The sequence below is a fragment of the Lactuca saligna genome, chromosome 1 (genome assembly GCF_052625555.1).
Source record: "Lactuca saligna cultivar CGN05327 chromosome 1, ASM5262555v1, whole genome shotgun sequence".
NCBI classification, from domain to species: domain Eukaryota; kingdom Viridiplantae; phylum Streptophyta; class Magnoliopsida; order Asterales; family Asteraceae; genus Lactuca; species Lactuca saligna.
Window position 1 is genome coordinate 76,859,288 of NC_136417.1, and position 12,760 is coordinate 76,872,047.

Below are 12,760 nucleotides of genomic sequence, written 5' to 3' on the forward strand. Positions count from 1 at the left end.
GAGATTCTCTACGGAAGGAAGTGTAGGACCCCGAATTGTTGGGGCGAGGTTAGTCAGCGAGTCATCAGGAGCACCGAGGTGGTGCTCAAGACCACAGAGTTGATCCAGCACATTCGTAGCAAACTGCAGACTGCGTAGAGTAGGCATAAGAGTTACGCAGATAGGAGGCGTTCGGACTTGGAGTTTTGGGTAGGCGATATGGTCCTCCTGAAGGTATCACCCTGGAAGGGCGTTATCAGGTTTCGGAAGAGGGGCAAGTTAGGCCCCAAGTTCATTGGTCCTTTTAGGGTTTTGGCCTGGGTAGGTCGGGTTGCTTATCGGTTGGATCTTCCGGCAGATCTTATCCAGATCCACAACACTTTCCATGTATCTCAGTTGAGAAAGTGTTTGGTGGACGAGTTAGCAGTTGTACCCTTGGATGATATTCAGGTTGATAGCAGCCTGAATTATATCGAGAGACCAGTGGCGATCTTAGATCAAAATACAAATACCTTGAGGAACAAGGTAGTTCAATTAGTGAAGGTCCAGTGGCAGCACCGAAAGGGTTCAGAGTGGATGTGGGAGTCCGAGGGGGAGATGAGGGAGCATTATCTAGAATTATTTTCAGATACAGTAGCAGCAGCAGACTTCGAGGACGATGTCTAAGATAATTGGGGGAGAGATGTAATGCCTCATTTCTGGTATGTGATGTAAATAAAGTATTTTCATTTGTTAAGGGGTACTCGACGAGTTTGTAGCCCGACTCGTTGAGTGGAGACGGGATATTCATGCAAATTGAGTTGGCTACTCGACGAGTCCATATGCTGGGACTCGGCGAGTCCGTCTGTCTGGATGAAGCCCTAGTTTTAAGGGTTTACACCCTATTTAAACGCATTAATGCGCCCCAACCTCGCCTCCATCACCCTCAGAGCATCCCTTATCGAACCCTAGCCCCCTTAAAGAGTTTGTGAGTGATTGTTACTTTGTGATGGAACTTTTGGTGCAAGTAGACGAAGGAGAAGGTTTAAGAGTTCAAGGAAGAGGAAGTAGATCCATAACACACTCATTTGTGGTCATCTTTTCTGGTAATAAAGTCTCCATCTTGCTTATTGATCTAGTAGATCTTGTTTGTCCCCAAATCATTTCTTTTAAGCCCAAAAACCCCAAATCCTTTGTGATAAAACCTTATGATCGGGTTATACTTAAGATCTGGACCCTCATTGCATTCTAGAAGTGTAAAGTTTCAGTTATGGTTGTGATTGAGGTCCCTCTTGAGCTTGGAACCCCATTAAGAGCCTAGATTTGGCATTTGAAGCCTTTAAAGCCATGCATGCACATAAAGTTTGCAACTTTACGTGATAAGCATGCCTTAGGAGCTTGGATCTGTGATTTGGAGTTGTTGCATGGCTCAAATCAAGTGTGTGTGGAAAAAGGATTGAATGGACTTGGCGAGTCGCAAGGTTGACTCAGCAAGTCATATGAAGATAGTCGTGGACTCGGCGAATTGGATGAGCAACACAGCGAGCCCAATGAAGATTACCTTAGACTCGACGAGTTGTTCATACAACTCGGCGAGTCGGATGAGTTTTCCCGATTAAAGTAGAGTTTGAGTGAAATAGCTTCATTCCTCATTAGTTACACGTAAAGTTAGCAATTTTACGTGTTCAGATGGTCCCTGGAGCTTAGACCTATAGGTTAGATGCTCTATAATGGATTAGAATCGATTGTATGAAATTTGCATGTTAGGACTCAACGAGTTGTTCTTCGGACTCGAAGAATCAAGTCACGAGTCCCCTGTATTTCTTCGATTTGTGAGTTCAGAGTGGATCAGTGAATGGGGAAGGGACTCAGTGAGTGAAAGTCAGAGTTAGTAATGGAGAGACTCGGCAAGTCTGCGCCCTGACTCGGCAAGTCCAGTAAACTATGAGTTGACTTTGACCAGGGGTAACACAGTCATTTTACCCTGAGGGCATTTATACATACCTGATCTAATGTTTTTGGGATTTGTAGCCGGATAGTCCTGAAGCAGCAGTCAACCGCTTTTAGAGTTAGCATCTCAGCATCCAACATTACGAGGTGAGTTTCCTTCCAGTAGGAACGGGTCTACAGCCACAATATCGGTCCATCTAGTTAGCAGTAGTTTCGGACCTCGGTTTGATGCAGTATTTAGAGTGCTTGATGTCTTTGTGATTCAAGCATGTTTTGTGTTATGTGTTTCGGACTTCGATCCGATGCAGTATTGTAACAACAGCAAAATTCAGGTCAAAATTTAAAATTTTATAAAACCGTAATTAAGTATACTAAGTGGTAGATATTGTAACAAGGTTTTCATACATATAAAGAACACTAAAATCCGAGTTATAACGAAGAAGTTATGACCATTCTAAGTTTCCCGACAAAAACCGGCAATACGAAGTTACGTAAAAACGCAAAGTTTCAACAAAACACTTTTTGACCTTAGGTGTCTAAATGAAAGTCATAGATATCGTCAAACCGTAACCGTACATAAAAAGAATGTCCGAATCTGACTTCGTATGAGGAAGTTGTGATTTTTCTAAGTTACAGATATAGCAATAGACAGCTAAAAACTCGAAATAGAGATCGAGAGACTTTTGGCCAAAACAACCTAAATGAGAATCAAAGGGATCAACAATTCTAGCGCAACGGTAAAAAGTCTGACGAAAACGGACGTCGGATGAAGAAGTTATGGAACTTTAACGGACTTTTCCTGTCCCGACCTATTAAAAATATAATATTAAAAATAAAGTCAAAACTAGCCGACGGAGTCTAAACGAAAGTTGTAGATCGTAGTCTCACCTTCGCGTGGATATAAAGAACGTCGAAAACGGAGTTCGTATGAGAAAGATATGAATTTTTGAAGTTTGTTAATTAATTTAAATATAAATTAAATTAAATCCCGGTATTATCCGAAGGAGGAGACACCGGTCCGACCCCTCGTACGCCCAGCGTACCGTCGTACGCCCAGCGTACTCGGATGCTAGGCTCCGGTTCGTCCACGTCGCTCCAATGTTTCGACCGAGGATGCGCTCATGCATGACGTATGAGTACGCAGCGCGTACTCTAAGTACGCCCCGCGTAACGCAACCCCCTCAAACCCCTATAAATAGCATGCGAGGGTGCCGGCTAAAATTGCTAATTTCCTTCCTTTCTCACGTCGAAGCTCTGCGTTTCAACCCTCGGAATCATCCCAAAGGCCCGGTTTTCATATCCAAGGTGGGAAGAAAGTTTTACACTCCCGAGACTCCCGAGATTTCCCGAGAATCTCGAGAGATCCACTTTCCCGAGACGAAACTCTGCCCAGTTTTCCATCTTGCTATCTTCAAGCTTTCATGTGAGTTCATACCCCTTTCAAACACACTTTAAATACATTTTTAAATGCTTTTATCCTCTTTTAGGGGGGGATACAAGTAAACATACGGTTATTATCGTGTATTTTATAAAGTTTCACTTTACTTGTGTTATCAAATAAACCACTTGGAACTCATTACTATTATGGAAAACTCTTGTCATACTTTGTGTGCATTAGACTTATACGAAGTGTATAATGATCTTCATTGTTAAAACATTTTATACATTCTAAAAACTCATGATTTTGCTTATCAAACATTGTGAAAAAGGATAAACTTTGCATACAAAACTATCATTTTAATATCAACTTAATTGAGAATCCATGAGATGCGTACATCTTCAAACGTTACTTTTCTTTATTAGAAAGTACTGCAGTAAGGCCTGTTTATAACCAGAATCTCCCGCGACGAGAACGTGTCAAATGTGTATAGATCTATACGGGAATTCATGATCCCGCGCCCTGACTGTTAGCTACAGTCCGTCTTTTGGGGTGACAATTGTCATAGCACTGCGACGCCTGAAGAACGTCGTTACAGGCATATTATGTTTAGTATGGTTATAGAACTCATCGGATATACAATTATTATGATATTCAGTTTTGATGAACGAGTAGCTATTAAAACTATTCTTCATCCAACCGGTTCGATCTTCGTGTAGTTTTATTATATATAAAACTATGACGCAACTTACGAGAAACGTCAGTTTCTTGCAATTTTCAGTCTTAGAGACTGGCATTTTGAGTGAGGAAAATAAGGATTTTTCCTGCATACAAACCAAACCACTAATAGGAAAATAAGGGATTTTCCCGGTGCAATCATTTACAACTTATAACACGAATATTTATATGCATTTCATACTTTTATAAGAAAATAAGGGTTTTTCTTGGAAAACACAACAATTCGTATTTCAACTATTAGGGAAAATATGGGATTTTCTGGATCTAATGCATTCATTTTCAACACAACAAATCAGAACTCTTTACATTTGAAATGCTACGCTTTCTGGAAAACATACACCCGTTTTGGAATGGCATCAAATTTTTCTAAACTACTTATGGACTCACCAACTTAATTGTTGACACTTTTTCTTTGAAATAACTTGTATTCTCAAGAAATCGCTAAGCAGGTTTGGAAATCAACTTTTGGGATTAACGTGCTGGCGTTAATTACTTCTTTTGGAATGATGTTTATGTATTTAACTTTTGAACATGTAATGAATACAATTATGTAAACATTTTGGAAACTTTAATATATATGGTGGTGTGTACTTTCCTTTCTATGAACTGTTATGATATTGAATATGATGTCCTCCGCCCCCGAATGTTTCCGCCGTTCTGGTTTGGGGGTGTGACAGATTGGTATCAGAGCATTGTTTATAGGGAATTAAGTATATCAAAACCATTTCTTTTTGGTATACAACTATAAACTCAACTGGGCAAAAACACTCTGAGTAAGAGTCATACTTTTAAAAATTAAATTTTATTTAGTTTTTGTAAAGTAGACATGCATTCATTTCATATCAATAACATGGTCAGTGTCATAATTAAAACAATATAGAAGTATTATATATAAGTTGTGTAGTGCAGGTATGCCTTGGGACATGTAATCGGAACTGGGAAGAATGTAGCCTGATCAACTACATTTGTCCAAGGGCCGACTAACGTATGCCAAGGAACGTCTACAATGGACAACAAATTTAAAACTTGCCAAAAGCATATCATTAAAGAATACTAAGGGAGTATTCGAGTGCCTACAACCATTAAACTTAAGAGTAAATTCCATGTGCTTTAGCTTATAGTCCATTCTTAACCCTATTCTCGTATAGACTCAAATGGCTGGATTCCATCACCCCGGTAACCCCTACTACCCCAACCATAGTAATGGAGAAGTGATAGAGAATGATCCTAAAGAAGGAATGCAAGAAGAATCAGACTCAAATCCAGAGAACAATAACCTACCCTTAACGGCTCCAATTCAAAATCCTAATCCTCGACCGGAATTTCATGGCTCGACGCCCCTTTGGACAATTAACCTGAATAGGTGGAGTCGCGAACAGGATCAACCCCTTCCATTTAACGGAGACCGAAGCTTCTACAACCTAAGCGAGGGAGGCTCAGCAGACAGAGCCCTTCCTATATTGGTTCGTCGGATTTCCCGCATTGATGAACAAGGACGGACGACCATCCATCGAACTGAGAAAAATGATGCGAACACTGGAGTCAACACAGTTCGCATCCGACAGTTAGGATTAGCTCACGAGAGAATCGTAAATCGAAATGAAGCGTTGCAGAGAGAGCTAGCGGCAACTCAAACCGAAGTGATAGAACTTCGGACACGCCAGGCAAGACATGAACAACGTATGCTCGAGATGGAGCGTCAGTTGGCAGAATCTAAGACCCATGTAGCCAGCTCATGTAACAAATAATACTTGTCTGACTTTCAAAATTTTGTCATAGCATAAGACCTCGGATAAAGTCCTTACTTTTCTTAACCTCATAATCGGAGACCTTTAGATAGGTTAAATTTTCCTAACTACAAAATGTAATGCACCATGTTTTATAATATAATGTATTTCCTTTATTAAACCCTTTGCATACCTCTCCAATTCATGACCTTATCTACTCTCCTTATAAGTCGAACTCAAAACCCTATTCAGGGGTAAACCAAACTTCTGATATAACAAAACACTAATGCGCGATTTTCGAATCATTAAAACTTATAGTTCTTCTTGTTATTTCTTTATCAGAATCATGTCGCCAAAGAAAAACGATCAACCCATCAACCAAACACCAACTCTTCAGATTGATGCAGCTACCTTTCAAGCTGCAGTCTCGGCTGCCGTATCAGTTGTTCTGACCCACCTTAACGCTAACAGCGCGAATGTTAGCGGGATTGTTAACAATAACTCCAATCCAAGTAACAATCAAATACCTCAACGGGCAACAAATTACCACGAAACCCCGAATCCCAAGCCCAAGAATAACAAACGAAAGCTCTGGGCTAAAGCTAAAGGAAAATCACCCCAAGGGACGAGCAAAAGACGACAACATGTGGCAACCTTCGCAGCCACGACATCTGTACCTCCTACTACCATCCCTTCTGGTATCCCAATTGTCGCTACAACAGCTAGGCAGTATGCTGGAAACCTACCGGAATGCAATAAGTGCGGCTTCCATCATCTAGGTAGTTGTCGTCCGTTACACTGTTTTAAATGCAACAAGAACGGACATACTACCAATTGTTGTTGGGCTCGGACCCAACACATTACCTCAAACACCAATGTCGAAATCTCTCGAATATGCCATCTATGCGGCGTAATGGGACACTTCAAGAGGGACTGTCCAACAGAGAAGGACGACGGCAAATCCGGAGGAGTTTGACCTCAGAATGGAAAGAAGCAACGAAAGAACCTACTATAGTATGCGTTAACTTCCAATCGTCAGTATTATGTATGTCTTTTTAAAACATGTTTAAAACTAGTGCAACTAGAGTCTTATCTCTTGCGGGATCCCGTCGGTATAGGGATGCTCGTACTGCGTATGCTTACCTTTTGTAGTATACCTTATTTGCAGCAATAGTCTTATAGTAGTCTAAAGTGCTGTAACTCTGTTGATGGTTGCACGGTTATGTTTTGTTTGTAAACATCTTACGTTCAAATCCAATGTCTTTAAGTTTCCTTATGATTCTGACATTATCATATGACTTGATTCAATTTTATCCTCACAAAAACAGCTTCATACGTACATCTCTTCCTCCGAAATTCTCTTTCTAGCAAAGCCGTCATTCTAGAATACCAAAGTACTCGTGCATAGAGAACTTATTGTTTCTCATCCTTTCCGAAGAAAAATTCAACAAACCGCCCCGAAGTACCACACGTGTAGTACGTCAAGTTCAATCCAAAGACCCACAGTTTCAAGCCTAATTATATACGGCTCATATACCTGAGACTATGATTGACGAACCTGGTATGGATCCTACTTTCAAAACCCCGAAGTACTCATGTGAGGAATCATTACAACTTTCCCGTAGTATCCCCCAACAGATCATTTAGAAATACCACGCTTACAACAAGTCAAATCCAAGCTCAGAAACTAGCATTGAATCCAACCATGAACTTCAAAACATGGCTGCCCTAATTCATCGAGTGAATATGCTAACATTTAGAAGAACATAAGTAAATAAACCCAAAACCGCACGATCCCGATCGGTCGAAGTGATAGGTGGAGTAATGAAGGTCCGCTGAAACACACATTAGGATCTAGATTCATAAAGGAACAAGAGGAACAAATAGACCATAAACACTCACGCCTGCCTGCAAGTATTGGAGTCCCAGTCAAAATGCGAATTTCGGGACGAAATTCTCTCTAACGGGGGGATAATGTAACAACAGCAAAATTCAGGTCTAAATTTAAAATTTTATAAAACCGTAATTAAGTATACTAAGTGGTAGATATTGTAACAAGGTTTTCATACATATAAAGAACACTAAAATCCGAGTTATAACGAAGAAGTTATGACCATTCTAAGTTTCCCGACAAAAACCGACAATACAAAGTTACGTAAAAACGCAAAGTTTCAACAAAACACTTTTTGACCTTAGGTGTCTAAATGAAAGTCATAGATATCGGCAAACCGTAACCGTACATAAAAAGAACGTCCGAATCTGACTTCGTATGAGGAAGTTGTGATTTTTCTAAGTTACAGATATAGCAGTAGACAGCTAAAAACTCGAAATAGAGATTGAGAGACTTTTGGCCAAAACAACCTAAATGAGAATCAAAGGGATCAACAATTCTAGCGCAACGGTAAAAAGTCTGACGAAAACGGACGTCGGATGAAGAAGTTATGGAACTTTAACGGACTTTTCCTGTCCCGACCTATTAAAAATATAATATTAAAAATAAAGTCAAAACTAGCCGACGGAGTCTAAACGAAAGTTGTAGATCGTAGTCTCACCTTCGCGTGGATATAAAGAACATCGAAAACAGAGTTCGTATGAGAAAGATATGAATTTTTGAAGTTTGTTAATTAATTTAAATATAAATTAAATTAAATCCCGGTATTATCCGAAGGAGGAGTCACCGGTCCGACCCCTCGTACGCCCAGCGTACTCGGATGCTAGGCTCCGGTTCGTCCACGTCGCTCCAATGTTTCGACCGAGGATGCGCTCATGCATGACGTATGAGTACGCAGCGCGTACTCTAAGTACGCCCCGCGTAACGCAACCCCCTCAGACCCCTATAAATAGCATGCGAGGGTGCCGGCCAAAATTGCTAATTTCCTTCCTTTCTCGCGTCGAAGCTCTGCGTTTCAACCCTCGGAATCATCCCAAAGGCCCGGTTTTCATATCCAAGGTGGGAAGAAAGTTTTACACTCCCGAGACTCCCGAGATTTCCCGAGAATCTCGAGAGATCCACTTTCCCGAGACGAAACTCTGCCCGGTTTTCCATCTTGCTATCTTCAAGCTTTCATGTGAGTTCATACCCCTTTCAAACACACTTTAAATACATTTTTAAATGCTTTTATACTCTTTTAGGGGGGGGATACAAGTAAACATACGGTTATTATCGTGTATTTTATAAAGTTTCACTTTACTTGTGTTATCAAATAAACCACTTGGAACTCATTACTATTATGGAAAACTCTTGTCATACTTTGTGTGCATTAGACTTATACGAAGTGTATAATGATCTTCATTGTTAAAACATTTTATACATTCTAAAAACTCATGATTTTGCTTATCAAACATTGTGAAAAAGGATAAACTTTGCATACAAAACTATCATTTTAATATCAACTTAATTGAGAATCCATGAGATGCGTACATCTTCAAACGTTACTTTTCTTTATTAGAAAGTACTGCAGTAAGGCCTGTTTATAACCAGAATCTCCCGCGACGAGAACGTGTCAAATGTGTATAGATCTATACGGGAAGTCATGATCCCGCGCCCTGACTGTTAGCTACAGTCCGTCTTTTGGGGTGACAGTTGTCATAGCACTGCGACGCCTGAAGAACGTCGTTACAGGCATATTATGTTTAGTATGGTTATAGAACTCATCGGATATACAATTATTATGATATTCAGTTTTGATGAATGAGTAGCTATTAAAACTATTCTTCATCCAACCGGTTCGATCTTCGTGTAGTTTTATTATATATAAAACTATGATGCAACTTACGAGAAACGTCAGTTTCTTGCAATTTTCAGTCTTAGAGACTAGCATTTTGTGTGAGGAAAATAAGGGTTTTTCCTGCATACAAACCAAACCACTAATAGGAAAATAAGGGATTTTCCCGGTGCAATCATTTACAACTTATAACACGAATATTTATATGCATTTCATACTTTTATAAGAAAATAAGGGTTTTTCTTGGAAAACACAACAATTCGTATTTCAACTATTAGGGAAAATATGGGATTTTCTGGATCTAATGCATTCATTTTCAACACAACAAATCAGAACTCTTTACATTTGAAATGCTACGCTTTCTGGAAAACATACACCCGTTTTGGAATGGCATCAAATTTTTCTAAACTACTTATGGACTCACCAACTTAATTGTTGACACTTTTTCTTTGAAATAACTTGTATTCTCAGGAAATCGCTAAGCAGGTTTGGAAATCAACTTTTGGGATTAACGTGCTGGCGTTAATTACTTCTTTTGGAATGATGTTTATGTATTTAACTTTTGAACATGTAATGAATACAATTATGTAAACATTTTGGAAACTTTAATATATATGGTGGTGTGTACTTTCCTTTCTATGAACTGTTATAATATTGAATATGATGTCCTCCGCCCCCGAATGTTTCCGCCGTTCTGGTTTGGGGGTGTGACAAGTATGCAGTATATGTGCTTAAGCTATTTGATATGTTTATGCTATGTTATGTTCAGTTAGTTCCGGACTTCGGTCCAATGCAGGGGACAAGGTCCAAGTCAGTTCCGCACTTCGGTCTGATGCAACCAGTTCCGGACTTCAGTCTGATGCAGTTAGTTCCGGACTTCGGTCCGATGCAGTTTCCGGACTTCGATCCGATGCAGAGGGCAAGGCCCTGGTTAGTTTCTGGACTTCGGTCCGATGTAGTTTCCGGATTTCGGTCCGATGCAGTGGGCAAGGCCCAATATGTGCTATATATGTTATTGTATGGTATGTGGTAGTATGGGGAAGCTCACACATTCGTGCTTGCAGTTTTCAGTTTTGGTTTCAGGTACTTCCGCTAGCAAAGGAAAGATCTCGGGTTGATGGAATCACACACACCACAACTTCAGTTTCTTTTATCCTGGGAGTTTGTTTAGATACACACCACAACTTCAGTTTCTTTTATCCTGGGAGTTTGTTTAGATATGTTGATACAGTTCTCTTATCATGACACATCTATTATAACTTTTTGGGATTTGTGGCGTACGGTTTCATTACATATATTATTGATGATTGTTAGCTTTTAGTACTTTTTAAACAAAATTTTTTTGGTTGTTACACAATTAACCCAAGTAGCTTTAACCTTATTGTTTCTATGCACAAACCAATTGTATGACATATTAACAATATCATCAAAAATAAAAACTTTAGATGGAACCACTTCAGAAATATAATATCATTTCGAAATCTCCACATCACCCAAATGACCTTTTGAATAATCGATTCCAACGTTGTTTTTCTCTCTCTGGATAACGAGACCATATCTAGCCAATCAAATATGTCTTGTAACGTATCCCTACCAAGCAACACTAGATCAACCCATCTAAAAACCCTTCGCCAAATAGAACCCGCCAAATTACATAAGAGAAAAAGATGATCATTTTTCTCCACATGATCATCGCACATAGGGAAAACCAAAAAAGGAAGCTCCAAACCTTTAAGACTTAAATTCCACCTTGTAGGAAGTCGATCTCACAAAACCCGCCAAAACATAATATTTACCTTTCGCGACACACATCGATTCCATCTAGTAACTGACAGACCATCTGGAAGCGAAACCTTGTCAATAAGTTGCCTAGTATCATGAACCGAAAACCCCATGACACCATCAACATCCCATCTCCAAGAATCCTTCTCAGTTGTGGGTTGGAAATTGCCAATAAGGTTTATCAAATCATCAAATTGTCTTTGCAAAACACCTCCACATATTTGATGACTCCAAGACCACAACCAACCGTTCGACCACCTTTCTGCAATGGAAGTGTTCGAATTTCGATCAAGACGAAAAATACGATTAAATCTCAAATTCAGAGCCATATCCCCTATCCAAACATCTGACCAAAAGCGAGTACTTCGACCATTACCAACTTTTTTCGAATGCAAGAATAAGGGATGACACCTTTATCATGCATCATGTTTATCGAACCCACAATCCGAGACCAAACTCCAGAAATATGAATCTTAGCATTCTGAAGAGAATCACCTGGATTATACCCATGTACCTCTGAAATCAACTTAACCCATAAAGCACCTTCTTCATTTACAAATCGCCACCATCACTTTTGAATCAAAGCACAATTAAGGGCCATTAGGCTCCCAAATCCAAGACCCCCTTCTCCTTTTGAAGACATCACCATATTCCAGTTAACCCAAGCCAACTTCTTTTTGTGTTCACCCGAACCCCAGAAAAACTTGGCTGGCAATGCCTCTAAATGTTTTTTCACCTGAGCTGGCATTGGGAAAAGAGACATAATAATTCCCCAAAGAACCCAAAACTGAAGTAATCAATATCGATCGACCTCCGATAGACAATAAGCTAGCCTTCCAATTGGAAATTTTTTTTTAAAGCTTTCCACAATCGGATTCCACCCTTTAATTTTGCCCATATTTACACCTACCGGAAGACCAAGATAAAAGAAAGGGAACTTCTCCGCTCTACATCCTGTAACAGCTGCTAAAGCTTTCACCTCCAAAAAATCAACCCCAACCCCATAAAGATTTGATTTTTGAAGGTTTAGCCTAAGGCCCAACGCACCATAAAAATAGTCCAACAGATCAACCAAACAATTAATGTTTCGTCGAGACCAATCACCCACAAATAACGCGTTGTCTGCGTAAAAGAAATGAGATAGAGTAATAGACTCGATGTTAAAACCTTGAAACATCCCTGCCTCTACAACATCCTTCACGGCCACATGGAGACCTTCCATTATCATAATAAATAGTAACGGGGACAAAGGATCACCCTGACAAAGACCTTGATCCAACTTAAATTCCATAGAAGGGCTACCATTAATCAAGACTTATGCTTTGGCAGAGAAAAGGCAACCACGGATCCAATTGATACATTTGGACCCAAAATCCAAAAAATTCATCATCTGACACAAGTAATCCTAATTAATTGTATCATACGCCTTCTCAAAATCTACTTTAAACACCATGAGTTTCTTTTTCCTTTTTTTACACCAATCGACAATCTCGTTAACCATA

The 12,760-nt window shown here is 39.7% G+C and overlaps 1 protein-coding gene across 1 annotated transcript; it reads right to left on the reverse strand.

The window, feature by feature from the left end:
- Positions 1-12,054: 12,054 nt before the first annotated feature.
- Positions 12,055-12,480, reverse strand: LOC145008759 (uncharacterized). The gene has a single exon (XM_078967373.1). The coding sequence runs from the start codon at positions 12,478-12,480 to the stop codon at positions 12,055-12,057; it is 426 nt and encodes a 141-aa protein (XP_078823499.1).
- Positions 12,481-12,760: the final 280 nt, after the last annotated feature.